Here is a 26,288-nt window from a genome sequence, read left to right as displayed (position 1 = left end):
TGGAAATAGTCACATTTGTTGAGATAAAAATGAAAAGTTGCTTTTAGATCATATTTATGGCTTATGCAAATTTAGTCAGACTTGTTGTGCAATTATCAGAAGCCATACAGCGCTGTGTGCTATCACCAGTATTTCTTTATGGGGCCTATTTATAAAAGTGCAATAATGCATGCTAAATGCCTGTTTTGACATGCAGCATGTGTTTAAATCAGAGTTAATGCACATAAATGGTAATACACAATATTAGCATTACCATTAATGCAAAAAAAACCCTCCCAAACCCTAATGCAAAAAATATTTTAATGCCCCTTGTTGCATACAAATACATGTAAAGCAGCTTTTTAATATAAAATTGGCTTACCGCAAATCGCATTAAGACACACGATTTGAAGTAACCCATTAGGTACCACAAAATGTTAGCGACACTTCAAAAGATGTAGTTAGCTTTTTGCGAGGACATTGGCAAGCTAAAATGACTGTCAGTGCCCCCCTTCCAATCCCACTCCCCTTCCTGGGTGAAGAAAGGGTAGACTGCAGTCCAATAAACCTCCACCAGATGGTGTGCTCCCCTCTAAGAACAGACAAAGTGTTTTCAAATCCCAATGATTCTCCGTCACAGGCCACCTTCCAAGGGCAGATGAAGGGGCTTTGAGGCTTAATAACCTCTCCCACCACCAGGCACATTGCTCATCCTCACCTACCGCACGAGGTGGCTGCACAAGGATCTTAGGGGCAAGAGTGATCCCTACTCATTCCTGTCACTCTGGCTACAAATGTCACCTGACTGACCTGATGTTCTCTTTTTTTCTCCTCAAGTCAGAAGGGGATCATTGAGCCTCAGGACCCCTTTATCTGCTCTTGGGGAAGGGTATGGAAGGGGGACCACTGGGAATCTGAGCCCATCTATTCTCAATAATGGCCTACAATCCAGGGAGGACAAGCCTTGGGACACAGTGGGCCCTTCAGTCATTGGATTAGGGGAGATCGAACTTGTATTACCAAATTCACATGTGTTACTGGCCGCTGTAAAACCTCCTTAATGCAGTATTCAATAAAGACTTTAGCCCCTTTAGTGACCAGCACAATAAACAAGCGGAACTAATGCACATGTATTTTTAAAGTGCTTTAGTAAATAGGACTCTGAGACCATTAAATTGTGAGTTAGTACACTGGCGTCTATGGGTCTGATTTACTAAGCTTTTTCCCCATAGACATTGAATGGAAGAATACCTTTAGTGATTTTGACCCTTTGACATGGATTCATCATTCATTGCAGAATGATGAATCCAGCGAAAACAGGGGGCAGGGGGCGAAAGGGGGCGGGCCTGCGAAAGCCCACAGCCTTCGCACCACTGCGGTGTCTTCGCTGCCGGCTTTCGCACCGAATAGCGCTACCGTGAAAGGTGGTGCTATTCGCCGCACTACTGCCGATGATAACTTGGTAACATTATCGCTGGCAGCGAAGACACCGCTGACTCCTCCCTACCCCCCGCCCTGAGTCTTCCCCTCCCCCTAATTTGCATTATAGCGCATGCGAAAAGGCCATTTTCGCATGTGATATGGCCTTATCGCATGCAGTAGGGCCCTAACGCACGCGATAAAGCTTTAGTGAATGACCCCCTTTGTTTGCTAAGTACAATTTTGCAATGTAATAACTTTTCTAAAACTATTGCATTAATTTGTCAAGTCATACATTTTAATGTGAACCTTATTAGGTGCCTTGAGATAGAATACGATAAGAAAGTCTGTTTAGTTCTTGTTATAGTAAATGCACTTTTAACTCAAATATAAATGTAGGATTTAAAGATGTGGTCTCACTGTTACTTATTATCATTTGGCCTTCATACACCTACTACTCATGAAAGGACACTATTAAGTCATAGATTAGCTGTAGGAAAGTATTCATTTACTTAGCAAGAGCACTTATATTGTGCATGTGACACATTGAAGACCAAATCTATGAGGAGAAGCCTCCTATGACTTTATTTTATAACAAATCCAATAATTTTTTTTGTATATAGCGAGGATAATTTTCAATAGTGTGCATAACTCAGCACATACATGCCTAAGTAGGTGTCCCTAAAGTTACATCTGGGATAATTTTCAAAATAAACTGTACAGTGGGAGCCATGCAGTTTATAAAAGTACAGTTTATAAAATACTATGTATGTTTCAGTACATGTATACTTTTTTAATGCATGGATCCACGTAGTTCTATTTATTTTATTTATTTAGGTGTTTTATATACCTTGATACCAAAATAACATCACAATGGTTTAAAAAATCAGCTTTCAAATTCTGGGTCAACATTCATATTCTAGGTCAATGCAGCTGCAAATACATATTCTAGGTCATATTCATTATTCATACATAATCTTTTTCAACATAACAACAACACATCAACATCGAGTACAAGTTAACTAGCGTGCTATGATGGTGGTTTGTAATCCATTTTTTCCATGTCATTATTCTTCACATATACATCTAGAGGCTGATATTCAGCACTTCTGAGCTGGCTAAGTAGGGACATATCTGGCTAAGTGGCAACGTCTGATTATTCGGCCCCGTTCAGCGGCCGCCACTTAACTGGAAACTACTTATCTGGCTAAGTAGATAGCCGGCTAAGTGGTGGGCAGGATGGGGGCATAACGGAAAGGAGCTAACTACCTATACACACTTACACCTGCAATTTAACACATGTAAGCTTTTTTAGAAAATGTACGCAAATGCATTTGAATTTGCAAACATGTGTGCTTAACTCCCTGACTTCCACCCCAGAATGTCTCCTCTCAGTCTGGGTAAACTTATGCGCAAACAGGACATACATTATATAAGTTTACCAACATATTGGCGGGCAGTTTTTCAAAAACCCATTTCTGCTTCAAATATGACCCTCCCTATCAGAGTTCCCATGCAGTTAGAATAGTTAGAATGAAGATTGTTCAGTTAATCGTGGTGTTCACCTATGTATGATGGATGTACAAAAGGAAATTCGCTGTTGGGTGTGGTGCAGTGTGCATGATTAAATGCTTTGTTCTTACTCATATGTCAATCTATTAGTGTACTGTTAATTCAAATGTTGCTATGATGTATTTTATTGCCAGTAGCACATTTATCACAGGTGCATGGGAAACTTAGACAAAGGTGTGCGTTCTCATTAATGATGAGGGGTCTATTCATCTTACCAAAGCATAATTAATGTTTGTTACAATCCTTAATTTTTCACCGTTTGTCATGATGCATATTTAGCATCTTTTCTGTCCTTTATCAATCTGCTTTCATATTACATGGATGCTTCAACAAGATGTATGTAAGTATTTAACTCAATTTCCATCTTGTTTTTATAGAAATATTTTGAGCTGAGCAACCAAAATTTGCCAATGCTATTTGTTTTAAAGATAACAAACTTCCATTTGTTCAATACATTTCGTCCTGATTCATTAAGGCTTTTCTCCCAGTTTGTATCTTTGGGAAAAGACCTTGATTAAACAGGCTCTTGTGGTTTAGTCATCAATTGAAGAGAAAATTTCAAAACAAACAAGTAATGTTGACTTTCTGTTATATGTTTACATCATAACTTCAATAAAATAATTTCTAATTGATGGACTTCCTGGTCTACTGCTAGTTCATGTTAAGATATTAACAAGGAGATTTGTGAGTATTTCATGATGCCAATTTCCTTTGGTATAGAAATTTTCACCTAGTTATGATAATGTCTGCTATAGAAATTACTATTTACAGATGTTTTAATTCAAGGCTAAAAATTGAGTGAGTTGATGACCAAGCAATGGCAGGGAGGCTTTAAATATGCTTGGTGACATCATAATGAACTTTATCGTGAGATGTCATTTCAGCCGAACTGGCCTATTTCCTTCAAGGAAACTAGGGAAAAATAAACAGTGATTCTAGGTGTCAAGAGCACAAGAAAAGTTTAAACTGGGGCAGCGGCTGTCACTGGGTGCTCTACTATCAGTGGGAGAAATCTGAATGAAATTAAATAAATGGTTCAAAAAAAATTGGTGGCTGAGAGAAGGGAGTTGCACAGACAGATATTCAGGAATGGTGATTTTATAAGGCCGGTTTCTCTGTAAGAAACTAGGCTATGAAGAGACTAAGATGGCATCATGAAAGGACATCTTGTTAGAACTCCAGCACTCTGAGGGTCCTGTTTGCCTCTTACTTTTTCTTTTCCTAATTTCATGATCAAACGGAGGAGTAAGCTGCAGGGGGAATCCCTCCTCTCACCCTCAACAGCCTCCATTGTGGCAAGCAGAGATGCCTGAATTCTTTCAAGTTCTCCAGTTGAGGTTGGGTGCAGATTTCATTGCAGGGGTGCTCAAGGGAGTGACACCTCTGCTTGGATCGGATGCAGAAGTATCCTTGAGCCCCAACACAGATCTCCTGCTCCTCCTTTCACTGCGATGGCATCAGTGAGTGGTGAACCTAGCCAGGCGGAACATGACCCAGAAGGAAATATGGGAGGTGTGCAGACGCCTGGGAGAGAACAGTCAACAGCGAGACTTGGCAGTGCTTCAGATACAACTGTATCAGCTGGTGGGATTTCCATTGTTTCTGATGAGATTATTGCTTTGGGGGACAAGAGTTTGCTGGTTCCACAGAGTGTGCCATCTTTATTCCAATTGCCAGATCTTAGCACTAAGCCTTCACCCATTACTTTGGAGAACATCTGGGTGCTTCTCTTTTCTATGGAATGGTCTCTGACCTCGTTGAACCTTTCAACAAATAATATTCTTTCACATATACTATCTCAGGAGACCTCTTTGTCAAACCATTCTAAAGATATCCAAGGCCTGAAGCAATCCAAGGATAATCTTTCTGCTTCTCAGGCAGATTATTCAAGAACAGATTCAAGTCTTTTGTACGATTGAGAATTTAGAGATTTCTGCTAGAGTTATATCCATTATTTCTCAATCTGAATTATTTAAAACTTACATGAGAAAAGTTTTAGCAATTTCTATTGATGCACTGCCTGTACTTACTAAAGTTTATTTGCCTATTAGAAGAGGTTCAGCTATTGGTTCTACTGGTCAACTGGTTTCTATGAAAGCTGTGGATTTGGATATCTCAGAATTATTGAAGTCTACTGTCAATGATGATTGTTGGGTTACTCTTTTGGTCACTTTTACAACTTCAACGGACTGCAATTTGATTCAGAGACTTTTTTTTTCATGCCGCGGAATTTTTTATGAGTTCTAAGGTGTGGATTTTTCCTGACTTCTCAAGAGTGACCTAAGAAAGAAGAAAGACATTTTTGCAAATACACAATGAAGCTATTAGTATAGGGAGCATTTTTTGCATTGCGTTTTCCATGTAAATGCTTGTTATTTTTCGCTTCTGACCAATATGGGGCAGATTTTCAAAGGGGTACGGGCGTAAGATACATGTGTACCCCCCCCCCTGAAAACCTGCCCCAAGCTCCCCCTGTGTGCGCCGAACCTATGTTGAATAGGCTTGGCGGCGCGTGCAAGCCCTGGGGCTTGCTACGGGTGTGTGTCGGGGGCGGCGTGATGTTCAGGGGTGTTCCAGGGGGCAAGGTGCCAGCTCGGGGGCATTCTGGGGGCGTGGCTTAGGCCTCCAGACAAGCCCCCGGATCGGGTGATGGTGCGCGTGAGTTACGCCTGCCATGGGCAGGCGTAACTTTTCAAACAAAGGTAGGGGGGTTTAGATAGGGCCGGGGGGTGGGTTAGGTAGGGGAAGGGATGGGAAGGTGTGGGGGGTGGAAGGAAAGTTCCCTCTGAGGCCGCTCTGATTTCGGAGCGGCCTCGGAGGGAACGGAGGCAGGCTGTGCGGCTCGGCAAGCCCAGGCTGCCGAATTTGTGCAGCCTTGCGCGCGCCGACCCCGTGTATCTATTAAAATCCAGCATACTTTTGTTTGCGCCGGTCGCACAAACAAAAATACGTGCGGGCGTATTTTTTTAAAATCTGCCCCTGTTTTCTTTGAGCCTTTTCAGCTTCATTTTTTCCTAGATTCCAAAATTTCCAATAGAGGGACACTTAATAATGATGCTATTCCTTAATAGGGATTGGTGAGGGAAGTGGGGCCTCTATTTAATGTTAGAGGGGTTTTTTTTCTTTTATTATAACTCTCTTGTTTCTGGTTTCCTCCTCCTTATATTGGACTATTTAGCCAAGAGTTTTCTTTTGCTGTCTTAGAATTATTTTTTCATATGTTTAATTGTATCTCTGGCTTATTTTCATTTACAAGTCTATGCTTGTATGATATAAATAATAATATAAATAAAGAGTTAAAAAAAAAAAAAGAAACTAGGCTAAAAATATATTTTTTAGAAATTCATAAACTGAACTTTCATGGCCAGAATAATTAATGTTTGTGATGCTGATGGTAAGTATGCAACAGTTTTTAATCTTGTAGTAAAATATTTCTTACAGTAAAGTTATTCATGCAAAATATTATAGAATTCCATATGGATGATTCAGTAATATCTTTCATAACACATTTGATTGCTAATTCCATTCTTTCAAGAAGCAAAAGAAATAATGTGCTCTACAAAACAGAACCAACAAAATATAAAATGTTCATTACTATTTACCTAGTATATAACGAATAATACCAGTAATGATTTATAAACAAATGTAGCATCTCCAGTCATTTCCATGGAAGAGTCCAAGCTGAGTAATGCACAGTTGTCATTTTTACTAAGGGTGTGCACAAACATTTTTTTTTTGTTTCATTTTGTTTTTCTTTTTTTTCATTTATTTTCCTTTTTGCTTGTTTGTTTTCATTTAAAATGGAAAAAAAAAAAGAAATGAAATAACATAGAAATGAAATGAAATAAATGTCAGGCCCCATCAAAGGAAAACAAAATCCTAGTGGCCATCCCCACTTTCACTCTTCCAAATTCTCTTATCAAATTTTTCTTTCTCTTTCTGGAGCAGGAGCAATCCCTGGTCATTCCTGCCCCACTGGAAGTGCACTTTGAAATGGCACCAGCAGGCCATTGTTAACTTCTTCTGTACAAATCAGTGTTGGCCTGGGTCTGGTAGAAATTAACAATGGCACTTTTTACTTAGTCTCATGTCCACCATAGAAATTTGCAGAAATACGTGTTTCCATCTCAGGACTGGTTTTATTTTTGTACTTAAAATATGCTATTACAGAACTGAGTCAGTAGTGAATAATAGATTACATAAGAGGCACTTGACTTTTTCTATGCTTTATATGGATAAAGTAGTAAAGATTCGTTTCATAATCAATCTCAATGTTGATTTGTTGGTTTTACTTAAAATGCCTGTTAGGTAAAGTAGCTCAGTGATTTTCTGTAGTCTAATTGCTTTGAGGTATTCCTGCTGAAACTATGCATTTGCTCCATCAGGTTCGCTGTGAAGTGGATTTGAAACGCCGGGCTCTTACCCAAGCCAGTGCAGACCTTGCCACTGCAGCAGAAAAACTTGAAGTTATCAGGAAAAGACTTGCAGTAGGTTCCAGCATTGCTTTTCTCTTAACATGGTTTCTGTTTAGTGGTATTTGCCTTTGGAAGTCCAGTTCCACACTTTTGGTTCAAAATTACCGTTTTCCTGCTTTGTCCCGTAAATGAATTCATCTAGCTTAATGCAATTCACTAGGAAGTTTGGCCATGTCCTTCATTCCCACCAGGTATGCCCCAAAAATCCCATAAAATAGCTTCTGAAAGCTGCTTACGATAGTTTCCATGCATTACCTTTTTGTTCCTGAAAAAGCTCTCTTTTGTTCATGGTTTAAACCATAAGGCTGTGTATAATAATGAATAATGCAATAGATAGAGAGGATGACCCCCTTTATTACTCCCGCCTCTCCGACCTGGAATGCCAAGGGAGGAGGAGGAGCTCTGGGATGAAGAACAGTCTGCAAACAAGCATCAGATGCATTGCCTTTGAGTTTCAAACACATTTGATCAAATGGATTAGAAATGCCAGAGGAATGTATTTTAAACTCATTTCTGAGGTGGTTACTCGAAATGAGTGCAGCTCCTGCCCCAACCTCTCCAGTCATGCAAGGGGAGGTAATTTGCCAGAGCAGTACCCATGCTCCCTGGTTCTTCTCACACAGGGGAGAGTCAGTCATTCAGGGCCCTTAGAGTGTTTTCTGGAGCCTCTCTGCAAACAGTCCAGTATGAAGAAACATGCTTCACACAGTAGCTTATGTTCAGAAATTAAAATCCTTTACTGGTCATTTGATTGCAGGATCTAGTACACCGAGGCTTAATGCACCAACCAGTATAGAAAAATAAAGTCCACAAAGAAATCACAGTGTCAATTCTTAGCATGTGCTGAACCCCCTGGCCGGATACACCTCCCGGGCACGTTCCCTGATACCCGCTCCTCTGGATGCAGCTCTCTCTATCTCTCTCTCTTTAAATTTCTCTTTGTCTTCCAGTATTCAAAACCAGATGAGCCTCTGATTGATTCTGATTCATTTTTTCAGTCATAACTCTTGGGACCTTCCTATGTTGGACAGTCTTCCTTCTGGTTCACACAGAGAATAACCTCTGATGAAATCCCTCTTAGATAAAGAGTATGGAGTGTAACCCTTTTCTCTGCAGAGGCATATTCTCCAAGGGCACACAAAAATAATGTATACTTGAAGAGTCTTCCCTTTTATTTGTCCCCTCCTGCTTGTTTTACCCCCTGGGTGAGTCCTTTATGTAGGGGGAAGTTAATGCTTATGGCCCAGGCGCTGATGTGAATCTTTCAACAGAGTTTGTCTGATTTAGTAATGCTGCTGAACTGGGACAGATGAGCTGGACACAGAACTGGGTGTTCAAATAATATTGTACTGATTTCGTCAAGAGTTAAATCAAGGCCCAGTCATCAATAGACTGAAATTGCAGCTGAGTGTCCTCTTTTCTCTGTGCAAGTGTCTCTGTCTCAGGTTCCTCAGGGAATTCCTGCCACACTTGCACTGAGTGTGCAAGAGGCCCAACCTCTGGGGGAAAAACCTACTCTGAGCAGGATCCTCTTACACCATGGAACAATCCTGAGTTCACAGTTGTTTTTCCTTTCACCCAGCCTGTGCCTGTGTCCCTGGGGGGGAGGTCCAGTGGTGGGTCTCCAATTCTGGTCTTCCACCTTCTTTCTCCAACCTCAGTTCTGATGACCTTTCAGAGGGAAAAGTCTGTAGATGACAACGATCGGGCTATACAGTCAGTCTTCACGGGAGAGAAGGGAGTGACAGAAACCTCCTCTCAAACAAAAATAGAAGTCCTTCAAACAACTGTTCAAAAACCCTTTGGCTGCTACTGTCACTGCAGTCCTTCGCTGACCTAGAAGGGAGCTAGCAAGTCTTCAGTGTCCCAGCTTCTGGATCCAGGGAATGGCTATCTCCAGGAGGAACCCAAGCTGTGCTCCAGTAAAACAACTCTCAATAAGAAAATCTTCTTAAATAAAGTCTCTGTCCTAAACTTGAGGTAGATCCTTAACAAGCAGGGAGCGCCTAGAAAGGATTTTCCTCCACAAATATACTCAGTGAGGAGATAGGCTTCATGCTAAAGAAAACACTAAGAGCTCCTCACTCTGCAGAGGCTGAACTCAAATGCCATGCTGAAGCTACTCCTAGCCCCCACTTATAGACAAAGGATCCACCCACTACAGACAGCCTCTGAGGGAGGTGCCGATAAGTGGTATCTCCTTTTACTAGCAAACTTCTATGGTAGGGACCTAGGGCCATCTAGTGGCTGACCAAGGAGTCACCAAAGGAGCTTAACTCCCTTCTTCTCAGAAATGTCTTTCTTCGATCTTCAACAGATCTCAGGTATTCAGTCTTCAAACCCAAAACATGACCTCCCCAATCCTGAAGGCCTGGGTGCCCCAACTTTGAGCTCCAGTTATCTTCCTGGGATGGAAGGCATCACTGGTAGTCTTCTCCCATTGGAGAGACCATCCTCCACTAGTGTATCTCTTAGCCAGAGAAGGACACCTTGAAGAAAAACCCTGAACCACGAAAGCAAAGGAGTTTTGTTAAACTTATGACACCTCTCACTGGAGAGTGTTAGCCCTCTTCTACCACTCCTTCTCTACTGTGACATCGTCTACCTCATTAATTGTCTGTTGAGACACTGATGCTATACAAGTAAAAGGCATTTTGGGACCCCCTTTTAAATGAGGTTCAATTTATGTACAAAATGAAAGTAAAACTTTAATGAAGGAGGTATATATGAACAACCTAAAGTATTCACATTTTTGCATAGTTCTTTAGTTTGATTATTCTGAAAATCATTTTGATGCTGGTTTAAGTTAATGGGTCAGCCATCAGCATGATAAAGGCAAACCTTTTTGTAATGATAACACTGGTCTACATTTGAAAAAACGTTTTCTGCTGACCTAATTATTTTTGCTGATTTTACCCAAATGAAAAGTGCTGATTCCAAATATGAAGTCAAAAAATATGTACTACGTCAAATTTTTTCACAAATGAGAAATGTTTGATTAAAGATTATAAAGACAAATATCAAGGGTAATACGAAGTTCTGAAGAAGCGATAGCACGTAATATATTCTGAAGAAGCGATAGCACGTAATATATTTGTTTCATGCAAAAAAAAAAAAAAAAAAGTATCATCTAACCAAGAGAGCAATAGTTGTGTAAATTGTAATTGTTAGCGAGAAATGTTCTCTTTTTGGATGCTCTGGAGTAGTTATGATCAGGGTTGACACACTGTAAACACCAGCAGTAGTCTGCCATCATGTTTGTGTTCCATCTGCCTTGATATCTATGTTCCATGGTCTTGATGTCTTGGTGGAAGCGTTCTCCTTGTTCTTCACTCATAGCTCCAAGATTTGAGGGGAAGTAGTTCAGGTGGATATCAAGGAAATGCAATTTGACACTCATGTTTGCTCCCAATCTTTGAAAAGCAATCAGCAAATTTTGAACTAAAAGGTTATAATTTGCGTTTTCAGCATGTCTTTCTGCGCATTAAGGGGTAGATTTTTAAAAACTGCGCGAGCGCGTACTTTTGTTCGCACAGCAGGCGCGAACAAAAGTACGCCTGATTTTATAAGATACGCGCGTAGCCGCGCGTATCTTATAAAATCTGTGGTCGGCGCGCGCAAGGCTGCGCAAAATCAACAGCCTGCACGCGCCGAGCCGCACAGCCTGCCTCCGTTCCCTCCGAGGCTGCTCCGATTTCGGAGCGGCCTCAGAGGGAACTTTCCTTCGCCCTCCCCGCACCTTCCCCTCCCTTCCCCTACCTAACCCACCCCCCCGGCCCTATCTAAACCCCCCCCTTACCTTTGTCGGCAAAGTTACGCCTGCTGAAAGCAGGCGTAACTTTGCGCGCGTTGGCCGGGTGCCCCGCTCCATGGTCCGGTCCCAGGGGCTGTTCCGGAGGCCGCGGCCACGCCTCCGAGACGAAACCACGCCCCACGTCGCCGCCCCCAAAATGCCGCGCCCCGCCCCCTAAACGGCGTGTCATCTCGACACGCCCCCGACAGGAAGCCCCGGGACTTACGCGCGTCCCGGGGCTTTACGCGCACCGGCAGCCTATGCAAAATAGGCCGCCCGTGCGCGCACGGGCCTTTGAAAATCCGCCCGTAATTATCTTTTTGCATATTCAGCATATCTAAATAATAATGTTACGTTATTGCTATAAGAGTTTACGAGTAGACAGCGTTTTGCAAAAAAACCAGACGTGACTGGAGGAAACGGATGTGATTTTTGGATTCAGCACACTAAGGGGATCATTTTCTAAGCCTATCGCACGCGAAAAGGGACTTTTCACATGCAATAGCTTGCCGGGGGCAGAGTCGGGGAGGGGAGGAGTTGGGGCGGTGAGGAGGCAGAAGCGGCAGTATCTTCACTGGCAGCGATAATGTAAGTTACATTGTCATCGCCGGTAGCGCACCCAATAGCACCACCTTTCACAGTGGTGCTATTGGGTGCGAAAGCCGGCAGTGATAACACCGTGGTAGTGCAATTGCTGTTGGTTTTCGCAGGCTCACCCCCCCCCCCCCCCCCGCACCCGTTATCTCTGGATTCACCATTCTCTGCGAGAATGGAAAATCCAGGCCTAAAATACATAAAAATCACATGTTATCTTCTAGTCAGCAAAATTGATGTAGACCAGTGTAATGATTAGAAACAGAACAGTCTTTATAACAGGAGTAACAAGGCCGAGATTCAAAAAAAGCTGGGCACCTAAGGCATCTATTTTCAGTCAACCTGAACTGACTAATTAACCAGGACTGTATCAGTATTTCTATCCTACCTAATAAACGAAGGATGACCGACGTGCCGCAAATGCGCAGTAGAGACCAGCTCTACCGCGCATGTGCGGGCGAGCACGTCGGTCTGAGCCGAAAAAAAAATGGCGGCGTCCAGTGGAGTGGCGTTGAGTTGCAGCAGCGGCGGCGGCGTCCGGTGGTAGCGGCGGCGGCGGGTGGCAGCGGCGGCGGCGGGAGGGCAGCGGCGGCGGCGTTGAGTGGCAGCAGCGGCGGCGTCCGGTGGTAGCGGCGGCGGCGGGTGGCAGCGGCGGCGTTGAGTGGCAGCAGCGGCGGCGGCGTCCGGTGGTAGCGGCGGTGGTGGCGGCAGCGGTGTCGGATGGCAGCGGCGGTGGCAGCGGCGGCGGCGTCGGGTGGCAGCGGCAGCGAGGGAGGAGAGAGAGAGGGAGGGACTGACAGAGAGAGGGAGGGACTGAGTGAGAGGGGAGGAGAGAGAGGGAGGGACTGAGTGAGAGGGGAGGAGAGAGAGGGAGTGGGACTGAGTGAGAGGGAGGGAGGGGGACTGAGTGAGGGGGAGAGAGAGAGAGGGGGAGAGAGAGGAGGGAGTGGGACAGAGAGAGAGGGAGGGAGTGGGACGGAGAGAGGGAGGGAGGGACAGAGAGAGAGGGAGGGAGTGGGACAGACAGAGAGAGAGGGAGGGAGTGGGACTGAGGGGGAGGGCGTGGGACTGAGTGTGAGTGAGAGAGAGGGAGAGAGGAGGGAGGGAGTGGAGGGAGTGGGACTGAGGGAGAGTGAGTGGGACTGAGTGAGAGGGAGGGAGAGAGGGGGAGGGAGGAGTGAGGGAGGAGAGGAGGGGTGAGAGGGAGGGAGGTAGGGGGTGGGGAAGAGTGAGGGGAGAGAGAATGAGGGGGAGGTGAGAGACAGAAGGATGTAGCCCGTTTTAACGGGCTTAACGGCTTGTTGTTTATTATTTTATGAACATAAGAACATAAGAAATGCCATGCGGGGTCGACCAAGGGTTCATCAAGCCCAGCATCCTGTTCCAACAGAGGCCAAACCAGGCCACAAGAACCTGGCAATTACCCAAACACCAAGAAGATCCCATGCTACTGATGCAATTAATAGCAGTGGCTAGTCCCTAAGTAAACTTGATTTCATAGCAGTTAATGGACTTTTCCTCCAAGAACTTATCCAAACCTTTTTGAACCCATCTACACTAACTGCACTAACCAATCCTCTGGCAACAAATTCCAGAGCTTAATTGTGCGTTGAGTGAAAAATAATTTTCTCCGATTAGTCTTACATGTGCTACTTGCTAACATCATGGAATGCCCCCTAGTCCTTCTATTATCCAAAAGTGTAAATAACCGATTCACATCTACTCATTCAAGACCTCTCATGATCTTAAAGACCTCTATCATATCCCCCCTCAGCCATCTCTTCTCCAAGCTGAACAGCCCTAACCTCTTGAGCCTTTCCTCTTAGGGGAGCTGTTCCATCCCCTTTATCATTTTGGTTGCCCTTCTCTGTACCTTCTCCATCGCAAGTATATCTTTTTTGAGATGCGGCGACCAGAATTGAACACAGTAGTTAAGGTGCGGTCTCACCATGGAGCTATACAGAGGCATTATGACATTTTCCGTTTTATTAACCATTCCCTTCCTAATAATTCCTAACATTCTGTTGCTTTTTTGACTGCTGCAGCACACTGAGCCAACAATTTTAAAGTATTATCCACTATGATGCCTAGATCTTTTTCCTGGGTGGTAGCTCCTAATATGGAACCTAACATCGTGTAACTGCAGCAAGGGTTATTTTTCCCTATGTGCAACACCTTGCATTTGTCCACATTAAATTTCATCTGACATTTGGATGCCTTAGCTTCCAGTCTTGCAAGGCCCTCCTGTAATGTATCACAATCCGCTTATGAGTGTTTGATTAGTATGCTGCTTAGGGCTTTATGTGTAAGTGGGTTATAGATAGATAAATAAATAACTATAGGAATCTATATTTTTGGCTGAAAATTCACCTAAATTTAGGATACTAAAATTTAGGGGGCCTAAAATTAGACTTGCAATTAATTTAACTAGATTTAAGCCCCTAAATTAGGCATCTAGAGCTGAAAATCAGTGCTAGATACCTAACATAGTAACATAATAAAGATGGCAGATAAAGACCAAATGTTCCATTCATTCCTGCCCAACAAGTTGTTCATGGTAATACTCTCACTCCATGATATTACCCCTATGCCTTCTGCTAAGGGTAGAAACTGCCACTCCATGCAGGTTACCCCTATGCCTTCTGTTAAGGGTAGTAACTCCCACTCCATGCAGATTACCCCTATGCCTTCTGTTAAGGGTAGAAACTGCCACTCCATGCAGATTACCCCTATGCCTTCTGTTAAGGGTAGAAAACTGCCATTCCATGCAGGTCACCCCTATGCCTTTCTGTTAAGGGTAGAAACTGCCACTCCATGCAGATACCCCTATGCCTTCTGTTAAGGGTAGAAACTGCCATTCCATGCAGGTCACCCTATGCCTTCTGTTAAGGGTAGTAACTGCCATTCCATGCAGGTCACCCCTATGCCTTCTGTTAAGGGTAGTAACTCCCACTCCATGCAGATTACCCCTATGCCTTCTGTTAGGGTTGTAACTCTTACTCCATGCAGATTACCCTATGCCTTCTGTTAAGGGTAGAAACTGCCACTCCATGCAGATTACCCCTATGTCTTCTGTAAAGGGTAGAAACTGCCGCTCCATGCAGATTACCCCTATGTCTTCTGTAAAGGGTAGAAACTGCCACTCCATGCAGATTACCCCTATGCCTTCTGTTAGGGTAGAAAACTGCCGCTCCATGCAGATTACCCCATGCCTTCTGTTAAGGGTAGAAACTGCTGCTCCATGCAGATTACCCCTATGCCTTCTGTTAAGGGTAGTAACTCCCACTCCATGCAGATTACCCTATGCCTTCTGTTAAGGGTAGTAACCTCCCACTCCATGCAGATTACCCCTATGCCTTCTGTTAAGGGTAGTAACTCCCACTCCATGCAGATTACCCTATGCCTTCTATTAAGGGTAGAAAACTGCCGCTCGATGCAGATTACCCCCTATGCCGTCTGTTAAGGGTAGTGACTGCCGCTTCATGCAGGTTACCCTCATGCCTCTTTTAAGGGTAGTAACTGCAAACTATGTACAGGTTACCCCCATGCTTCCCCTTTTTCATTTTCAACATCTAGTATTTAGGGATACGCAGTGTCTAATCCCATGCCCTTTTGAAGTAATTTACCGTTTCGTCCTTATCACCTCTTCCGGGAAGGTTTTCCAGGCATCCACTACCCTTTCCATGAAGAAATATTTTCTGATGTTGATTCTGAGTCGTCCCCCAGGAGTTTCATTTTGTGATCCCTAGTTCTACAGTTCCTTTCCAACAGAAAAGGTTGAAGTTTGCACATCATTAATACCTTTCAGGTATCTGAAGGTCTGTATCATATCTCCCCTGCACCTCCTCTCTTCCAGAGTACATGTTAGATCCTTCAGCTTCTCCTCATAAGTCTTCCGATACAGAACCCACACCATTTTGGTCACCTTTCTCTGGACCGCTTCTATCCTGTCTTCACCCACCCTAACTCTGCCCCTATAGCCACCTACTTTTTAGGCTCCTAAATTTAGAAACTCAACTTTAGTAAATTTTAAAAAGGGCCAATTTAAGGCCTAACTCCAAAAAGTATTTGAAAATCAGCCTCAACATTTCTATGTTGTGAAGCTCCATTAAGGGAATAATCTTCCATCAATAAGGTAAGAAAATATATGCCGGTACAGCAGCAAAACCTGAGGAAGGCACTTTATTGGCTCTGACCGCTTGCAGTTAAATCATTCCTTAGTCTAATAAAGGGAAGGACAAGAGGAAGAAAGAATAATAGGGGAGTCAGTTTTCAAAAACATGTTGTATGGGGAAGAAACTGGTTAAATTTACCCTTGAGTCAGATATTCAATCGAAGCTGGCTGAATATCTGGCTAAATGTAACCACTCAAATATCATCAGCTAGATTTAGGCCTCCCATTTGTGTGTCTGGTGCTGTTCAGATATATTTAGCCAATTAGCTCCATTCTCTAAAGACATCCTCCACCCACACCTGCTGATGATTCCCCTCCCATCCTTGAACCCCAGTGTTTGAAGATGTGCCCTTGCACCCGCCAGTGACCCCCTTCCCAGCCTCGAAGCCCTGATCTTTAAAGACCCCTTCTCTGCACCTATTGATTCCCATCCACAGCCCTGATGTTTAGAATTGTCTTCCTCCTCCTCCAGCTGATAATGCCCCTTCCACTTTCAAAGCCCCGATGTTTAAGGACATTACCCCACCCCCACTTTCTGATGATTCTCCTTCCTTCCCCAAAGCCCCAGTTTTTAAAGACTCCCCTGCACCCCCAATGACTCTTTTTCTCCCTTGAAGCCCTGATTTTAGAGACATCACCTTCATGCCCACCAACAAACCCTTTCATCTGGGAAGCCCCAATATGAACATAAGAAATGCCATACTGGGTGAGATCAAGGGTCCATCAAGCCTAGTATCCTGTTTCCAACAGTGGTCAGTCCAAGTCACAAGTACTGGCAAATACCCAAACATTAGACAGATCACAAGCTACTATTGCTTATTAATTACCGTAATAGCAGTTTATGGATTTATCCTGTAAGAACTTATCCAAACTTTTTTAAAATCCAGTTACACTAACTGCTGTAACCACATCCTCTGGCAATGAATTCCAGAGCTTAACTATGCGCTGAGTGAAAAAAATATTTATTCAATTTGTTTTAATTGAGCCACTTGCTAACTTCATGGAGTGCCCCCTGGTCCTTCTATTATCTGAGAGAGTAAATAATCGATTTACATTAACTTGTTCAAGGCCTTTCATGATTTTGTAGACTTCTATCATATCCCCCACCCCCTCAGTCGTCTCTTCTCCAAACTGAGCAGCCCTAACTTCTTCAGCCTTGCCTCATAGGGCAGCCGTTCCATGCCATATATCATTTTGGTCACCCTTCTCTGCCCTGTCTCCAGTGCAGCTATATCCTTTTTGAGATGCGGTGACCAGAATCGCACACAGTATTTAAGGTGTGGTCTCACCATGGAGCGATGCAAAGGCATTATGACATCCTCCGTTTTATTTTCCATTCCCTTCCTAATAATTCCTAACATTCTGTTTGTTTTTTTGATCTCCACAGCACACTGGGCTGACAATTTCAATGTATTATCCACTATGATGCCTAGATCTCTTTCCTGGTTGGTAACTCCTAAGATAGATCCTAACATTGTGTAACTACAGCAAGGGTTAATTTTCCCTATATGCATCACTTTGCACTTGTCCACGTTAAATTTCATCTGCCATTTGAAAGCCCAGTCTTGCAATCCACAAGGTCCTTCTGCAATTCATCACAATCCACTTGAGATTTAACTACTCTGCATAATTTTGTATCATCCGCAAATTTGATCACCTCACTCATCGTACCCCTTTCCAGATCATTTATAAATATATTAAAAAGCACTGGTCCTCGTTTAACTTTTTCCATTGTGAAAATTGACCATTTATTGACCATTTATTCCTACTCTCTGTTTTCTGTCTTTTAACCAACTTGCAATCCACAAAAGTACTTCACCTACTATCTCTCATGTGGGACTTTGTTGAAAACCTTTTGAAATCCAAATACACCACATCTACCGGTTCACCTTTGTCCATATGTTTATTCACCCCTTTCCCATGGGTAAATCCATGTTGGCTGTGGTCCCATCAAACTATGTCTGACTAAATGTTTTGTGATTTTATTCTTTATAAACAGTTTCCACGATTTTTACCATCACGAAGACAGGCTCACCGGTTTAATAGTTTCCTGGATTACACTTGGATCCTTTTTAAATTAGAGAGGTTACATTGCCATCTTCAATCTTCAGGTACACTGGATGATTTAATGATAGGTTACACACATTTTTACTAATAGTTCTGAAATTTCATTTTTTAGTTCTTTCAAAACCCTGGGGTGTATACCATCCAATCCAGGTGTATACCATCCAATCCAGGTGATTTACTATTCTTCAGTTTGTCAATCAGGCCTACCATATTTTCCAGGTTCACATTGAATTGGTTCAGTTAATCTGAATCATCATCCATGAAAACCTTCTCTGGAACGGGTATCTCTCCAACATCCTCTTCAGTAAACAACCGAATAAAGAATAATTTAATCTTTTCAGCGATTCCGCGATGGCTTATCTTCTCTAAGTACTCCGTTAACCCCTTGGATCTTCAATGGTCCAACCGACTTCCTTGCAGGCTTTCTGCTTCACATATATTTTGAACATTTTTTAATTTCAGTTTTTGCCTCTATGGCAAACTTCTTTTCAAATTTTCTCTTAGCCTGTCTTATCAATGTCTTACATTTAACTTGCCAATGTTTATGCTTTATTCTATTTTCTTCTGAAGGATCCTTCTTCCAATTTTTGAATGAGATCTTTTGGCTCAAATAGCCTCTTTCACCTCATCTTTTAACCATGCCGGTAATTGTTTTGCCTTCCTTCCACCTTTCTTAATGCATGGAATATATCTGGTCTGTGCTTCTAGGATGGCAATTTTTTACAATGTCTATGCCTATTGCAAACGTTTTACTTTTGTAGCTGCACCTTTCAGTTTTTTTCTGTTTTTCTCATTTTATCAGTTTCCCTTTTGAAAGTTTAGCACTAGTACAATGGATTTACATACTGTCCCCCTTCTAGTCATTAATTCAGATTTGGACATATTATGATCACTATCGCCAAGCTGCCCCACCACCTTTACCTCTCTCACCAAATCCCTGCGCTCCACTGAGAATTAGATCTAAAATTGCTCCCTCTCTCATCAGTTCCTGAACCAATTGCTCCATAAAACTGTCTTTTATTCCAATCCAGGAACTTTCTCTCTCTAGCATGCCCTGTTTCACTTACCCAGTCAATACTGGGGTAATTGAAATCTCCCATTATTACTGCACTACCAGTTTGGTTAGCTTTTCTAATTTCTCTTAGCATTTCACTGTCCGTCTCACCATTTTGGCCAGGTAGACGGTAGTAAACTTCTATCACTATTCTCTTCCCCAACACTCAAGGGATTTCTACCCTTAAAGATTCGATTGTATATTTAGTCTCATGCAGGATCTTTCTTCTGATGCCATCCCGGACATAAAGCGCCACCCCGCCACCAAGATGCTCCTCTCTGTCATTGCGATATGTAAAGAGCCCCCCACCCCTTGGCACCTGCCAGTAAACCCCTCCCATCCTGAAGACCCATTCTTTAAAGGTGTCCCTCTTGATCATTCTGGGATTGTTTTATTTTTTTCCCTCTGGATCTTGGTTCCTCCCTACTTTCCGTTTAAAGTTTTAAATTGGTGTTAGATTTATAATAATGTTTTTCCTTGCTGCATTTGAAGTTTGAGTGTTTCTTTTTTTTTTTTAATTTTATTTTTAGAAATTTCAAATTAATAAAATATTCAATCTTACATTGAATCCAAAATTATAGGGGTATATGGAATGTACATTTATTTATTTATAATTTTTATATACCGATGTTCCTGTAAAGAATACATATCGCACCGGTTTACAAGGAACTGAACAGTCGCCTCCAGGGCGGAAATACATCTGGGAATACTACCCATTATTAACAACAAAAATGTCTCATTAAACATAACTCAAGAAAATATTACATAGTTATCCACATCTCCCTTTTTACCAAACAATTTGGGGGGAATCCATCATTAGAGCAAATTACACCATATATATACCATATCAAAATAATATAAGAGGTACAGAGTAAAATAATCTTTAACCAACTCCTTGATTATGTCAGGCTTCTAAATATTTCTCCAGTTGATCCTGGTCATAATAAACATATCTAGTACTGTCAACCTTCATTATACACTTACACAGGAACCTTATTGTTAGTTGAATTCTAAGAGATCTAGCCTGATTCACCAGTACTAAAAACTTTTTCCGCCTTATCTGAGTCTCCTTAGAGACATCCCGGTAATCCATATTTTTTTTCCCAATCATAAAGAGGTTCTTTTCCGCAAAAATAATTTTAAAACATTATCTCTGTCTGACGACAGCTTAAATTTAACCAACAAAGTTCCCCTTTTTTCAATTTGAAAACTATAGGACGTTTCCAACAATTCAGTAACATTCAATGATTCTGCTTCTACTGGTTGATTTTCAGTTATTTGTTCATTTTTTCCTGGTAGGAAATAGGCTTTCAATAAAGATGGAAAGGCTTCAGGTGTCATCTGTAATACTTCTTGAAATTAATTCTTTAATTGTTCTTTTGGGGAAACCATTCTTCATTTAGGAAAGTTTAATATTCTTAGATTATTATATCTGATGGCATTTTCTAAACATTCAATTTTCTTTTTCAGCAGCGTTTCTCTTTATTTGGTTGATATCCAAATCAATTTTCTCAATGGTCTCAGTGTGCTGATTCAATACTGGATTCATGTTGTAAAACATTGTTTGTGTCTCCCTTATGTTTGCTGTTAAATTTTGCTATATAATTCTGTAACATAGTTATTGCTTGCCATTTCAAATCCATTGTTACAACTTTTGGTTTTTCAATTAACATATGAGGTGTAAAAGTTACTGTTCGAAGTAAAGATGTACCTTGTGGGTCCAGGTTCTTCAGAAATTGTGCCGTCTTCATATCTGTAGCAACGCCAACATTGTTGGTAGAGACTCAGTCACCGCCAAGTAACTTTTCCACTTGTGGGGAGGAACTTGTTGGGCCTTCTGCCTTCTCTGGCACCGCCATTGCCTCTGCTGCACCCTCCTCGATCGAGCTCAGCTCCATAGCGCCATCCATCTGTGTGCTAAGCCTGGCTCAGCAGTGGTTGTAGTGCTTCTAGGTGGAGAGGGTGTAGTTGGTGCCCCGGGATTCAGAGTGACTTCTCTCAGGAACGGAGGCACTTGCTCTCCACCTGCAGCTCCAGCGGGACTCTCTGGGGGTAAAGCTCTGCCTGCGGTTAGAAGCCTGCCAACATTGTTTGAATCAGTGTGGGTCGCACGGGGGTCGAGGCTCCCTCTCTGACCCTGCCCTTACATTTAGTATGTGGCATCTTCACCGCGATACCAGCAATCAAAAAGAAGTTTAGCTAAACAATGCCTCGGGAGCTCCTGACATCGACTCCTCTCATGCAGACGCCATCTTGGATCTCCCCAGCTGAGTGTTTCATTTATGTAAGCTTTAATCTTCCATAAATGAAATAATAAAAAAAAAAAAGATGTCCCCAATTGCACCTGCAGATGACCCTATCCTACCTCCAAAGCCCCAATCTAAAAAGAATTCCCCTCCTCCTACTCGTTGATGATTCCTGTCCAAACTGAAGCCCCAATCTTTAAAATGTCCCCCATACAACCACCGATGAACTCTTTCCACCCCCAAAGGCCATTAGCCACTGTCCCGGAGAAGCGTGCACTGGGAGTCTACTGCTGCTCTGAAAGAGCAGCAAGGCAAATAAGAACAAAAAAATGTTATAGCTAGGAAGGGGTTAGGGGTCAGGGAGGAGAGGGGAAAAGGTTGGAAGGTTAGGTAGGGGTATAAGGAAGTTCCCTCCCAGTCCCACTCCTTAATTGGAGTGGACTAGGAGGGAACTGGGGAAGCTGTACTCGCTACAATGATCTGTTCATAGTTGGATTACTTCAATGATAAATATCCTCTGAAGAAGCCTGTTATACGGTGAAACAAAGGCCTTGTTGGGGGATCTAAGAATCCACCAAAGAGCTATAGTCTGCATATCCCTTGTGGGGGTGTAAGAATCCACCAAAAAGCAATAGTCTGCATATCCCCTTGTGGATTTATGAACTTTGTATAATGATCACCCTTATTATATGGGACATGTGAGAAAGCCTGGTGTAGTGGTATTGCTTTATCACACCAATTGGTTTATGGGTAAGCAGTGCTTTTGTCCACATTTTTGTGTTTTATATTAGATGTGTGAGTGTATGAATGAGTTTGTTTGGTGTTTTTTTAACAACTTTTGATAATTGCTTGATTACTATACATTCATGATGTACCTTTTCAGGTAAATATTTAAAAAGTGTTTAATAACAATAAAAGCTGCTTAGATATAGATAGTTACCTAAGACATTTATTATGCATTTCAACACCTTTTGAATATAATTGATAGTCTGAGGGGGATTCAATTTAGAGTTTTTGTACTGTATATAATATTTGTACTGTGTCTATAGTGAAGAATACAGAGCATATTCTGTGAACTGCTTTAGGACTTATGATTCTAAAAGTAAATTAAACCATTCGCATTCATTGTATTAAATAAACTTGTGACATAAATAATTGAGCGATATTATTTCCAATAATTACACATTTATTAATCATGCTACATATCAACATACAGTAAGTATCACCAGACCCCTGAATGTCAGTATTTCTGAGTTAATCAGAAAATTAAAGAAGAGAATTTCCTGGTTAATGCAAAAGAATTTTAGGAAATCCATGAATTCCTAACAAATACATGCAAAATTATCTGACATCACAGCAATATTTCTCCCTCTGTAAGGAACAGCAAGTTCTAATGATTATTGTCTTTTGCATTGTAGCGACAACCAAATCCTGGAAATAACCATGTTTTTATTTGGGAAGCACTGCTTTTAACCATTGAATTGTACTTTAATGCAAGGGAAGAAATAAGTTTTGAAAGGAAGCTGATGATTAATAAGAAATGCAGTGGGCATTTAATAAGTAGAGGAACCATGAGATAATTAACTGGCATGCATAAAGATTCATGCTTTATACCAAAATTTTAATTTTGCACATAAATGTGCTTGATGTAGGCAGCATTTAATCACCTAGCTGACAGGAGTAACTACTTTCATTTAACCTTGACTGAAGATCATGAATTCTAACAGGTTTAATTGGATACATCATTTAACAGAATGAACAGAGCAAATTTTTCTCAATTCATAGGTTCTGATTGACATGCACCAGCAATAAGGCGTTGCACAATTAAAGCTGATCTGTATTCCTGGCCTGGGCACCAATTGGCAGGGTGATGTGACACTGTTTGATCACGGTAGCGCTGAAACACTGCTGAATTTCCCCTTGTTTTGAAAAGGGCAATGCTTTTTTTTTTTTTTTTAAGGCAAGATTTTGGCACTTAATATTTGTGTGTGTGTGTGGGGGGGGGGGGGGGGGGGGGTTGCATTATATTGGCATTCAGACATGGTACGAGAAAGAACAGGTCTTTTCAGACTCTCGGGGGGGGGGGGGGGGGGATCCGGATCATTTAGGTAAAGCCGACATGTCAGCGAAATGTATTTTACATTCTCACCCACATATAAATGAATGATAAATGTTATTGGCATAGTTAAAAAAATAATAAAATGAAACTTAACGGCGAGTTTAAAATCTTTGTAAATGTCAAACATTAGGTGAAAAAAAATAGCTTTCTTTCTTTTATTTCCCTTCTTAGGAGTCAGCATACGTGATTTGGAATGCTGCTTTGAACAAACAGCTAAATTACCTGAGTTGAGAGGGGAAAAAAATTTCACTGCTTTACTACTGTAATTTCTGCTTGCATAATGGGCACAGGATTTTAAGACCCAGTAATGTTTACACGTTTGGCATGCAATGTAATTTAACTTTTGACAATAGAAAATAGACAGCAGTAACATTTTTTACTTGTTCTTGTAATATCCCAAGTTGATTCTCACTGTTTTTATTTAAAGGAACTAGACACAAACCTGGCTGCCTTAACAACTGCCTTTGAGAGAGCTACAGCTGAGAAAATCCACTGTCAGGATGACGTGAATAGAACTAACAAGACCATTGAGCTGGCCAACAGATTAGTGAAAGGTCTAGAGGTGAGGTCCTACAGGGCAAGCTAATGAAGCAGCCTTCAGAAAGCGCTTCTTTGTTATACACTACTGATCTGGCAATAACAGAGGCACTTAGCAAAGAACCTGATGAGCTGAAAAAAATTATGTCATTATCATGGTTTTTTTTTTCATAATAGAAACATGTTTTTGACCTTTATATTTTCTTACATTTTTCAAAACTGTGATCTATATTAACTGTAAGATTGGCCTGTGACTAACTTACCGGATAACATTAAAAGAGAAAAAATATTAAATTGTCCATATTGATAAGAAACTTCCTTTATTGAACTAAAAATACTGTATTAATAACAATGGAAAAATATGCTAATGATGTTGCTCCGGGCTGGTTTCCCATAGAACATAATACAATTTGTGGTACTTAAGTAATATGATAATTCTCTAATTATCTCCCTGAGCTGTACAGTGGCATTACATGAAACAGAGGATACATAATGGCGAATCCATAGATTATTAGCGGTAATCCATATTGTTCTGTTGATCCTGTTGGCTCAAGGGAACCCAAGCTCTGTGACAGATTTTTTACTTACCATTCATCTATTGTCAATGCTTTGTATTTTTTATTCAAATATTTTTCATGTTAACATTCATTCAGAGAATTTCTCTTCATGGTTCAGTGCCATTGTAGGTGTGATTCATTTTTAACCAGTTTCTGGTAACCAAATCTGAGAAGGAGAGTAAAGGGAATAATCCACTGGTAATTAAACTGATTCATCTGGCTGGTAAAATATTTATTGCTGTAAGAGCATAAAGGGACACTGTCAACCTCCCCAGATGCCCAGCTTAATTATTTTATACCATTGTGATCGGTTTGCATATGCAAGAAATACAGAATGGCTATGCTATAATATGATTTTTTTAATATTAGGCCCTTTATGTAGGGCTCATGGTTTTCTCTTTGTCTGGATAAATAGAGAATTGAAGTTTCAATTACATCTGTCTTTAATTTATGCACACGAAAATGGATGTACATGAGTGTGCTGAAGAAAATGACTGAGGGACAGTATCTATCTGCTAATGAAAAAAACAGAAAATAAAATATAAAAAAAGGAATTAAGTAAAAATAATGTGAAAGAAAAATCAGAACCCTCTTGTGTTAAGGAGAATATATATAGTGGCTCAAATTAACAAATGTTCATCAGTAAAAGCAATAAAAAGAAGATATTAATGTGTTACAGTACCAGCTTTGAGTCATACTATTTTATTTAATAAATAAATATGGAAAAAAGAAGCTGTGGATATATATAGAGGGGGTAATTTTCAAAAGGATTTCCACGCTTAAAACTGTGTTTTATGCATGTGAATGGCTTTTGAAAACTGCAGCAAAATATGCTGTTTTTACACATGTAAATCCTTTTGAAAATTACTCCAAAGTGTATATACACACATATGTGTGTGTCTTAACACAACACAACACACAACAGCACAACAAAGCATGCAAAAACATGACCAAAACATTTTTTAAGCTTGCTTCTGGCATGTACGCTGATAGTAGTGAAGGGTTGGTGTGCCAATTTTATTTAAAATAAAAACACAAAATTGGATTCTGAATTTCAGATGCCACCTGCAGAATGGGCCTGGAAGGGTCGACTGTGTGTCTTTAAAATAAACCCTGTGAATAACTGCTGGCTGTAATTTAAAGCAGTGTTTCCCTGCTGTTGTGTCATGGAATTCTCAAAAAATCTTGGGACAGTAACTTCAAACCAGTGCGCTGGTGCACATTTTTGCACGTGCGTTGGCCCTCGCCCAAGGGCACAGCAATTTTATAACTTGCATGCGAATATGCATGCGTGTTACAAATTAACCTGGCCGCGTGTACGTGTGCCAGATTTGAAGTGGACGTGTAAATCCCGCTTCTACCGCTTAAGTTGGGGATTTTAAAAGGGGCGCATGCCCATGCCATTCCCAGTTTATCAAATCGTCCACCAGTTCACGCAGTTAACAGCTAGGTCCTCCAACCCCCCCTGGTTTGATATCCTACGCGCCCCTCCCCAGTTACCCCAGACCCTTTAAACCCCTCAGGAATGGCTTGATCCTTTTATGACTTACACGTCACCCATAGCAGAAGTAAAGTTATGCGTCAGGGCGCATAAGTACTTACGCACGCATCTCTTGCCCAGGCCCAAAAAACACCAACGCCCTGCCCAGACCATGCCCACGTCTCGCACTTTTTGGAAATTTTTTAGATTGTGCTCGCCGCA

General features: G+C 41.6%; 1 protein-coding gene across 2 annotated transcripts in view; it reads left to right on the top strand.

Annotated features, from left to right (window-relative positions):
• LOC115093684 (dynein heavy chain 11, axonemal-like) overlaps positions 1 to 26,288 on the top strand; it is a 586,171-nt gene that overhangs the window by 416,860 nt on the left and 143,023 nt on the right. For both annotated transcript variants that reach the window (XM_029605802.1, XM_029605803.1), the window contains 2 exons: positions 7,356 to 7,457; positions 23,920 to 24,054. In XM_029605802.1, coding sequence (XP_029461662.1) covers positions 7,356 to 7,457; positions 23,920 to 24,054 — 237 coding nt within the window. The remainder of the gene's footprint in view (positions 1 to 7,355; positions 7,458 to 23,919; positions 24,055 to 26,288) is intronic.

This window comes from Rhinatrema bivittatum, chromosome 6 (genome assembly GCF_901001135.1).
Source record: "Rhinatrema bivittatum chromosome 6, aRhiBiv1.1, whole genome shotgun sequence".
NCBI classification, from domain to species: Eukaryota; Metazoa; Chordata; class Amphibia; order Gymnophiona; family Rhinatrematidae; genus Rhinatrema; species Rhinatrema bivittatum.
The sequence above is the reverse complement of the archived record's forward strand: the minus strand, read 5'-3'. Positions and strand labels throughout refer to the sequence as shown.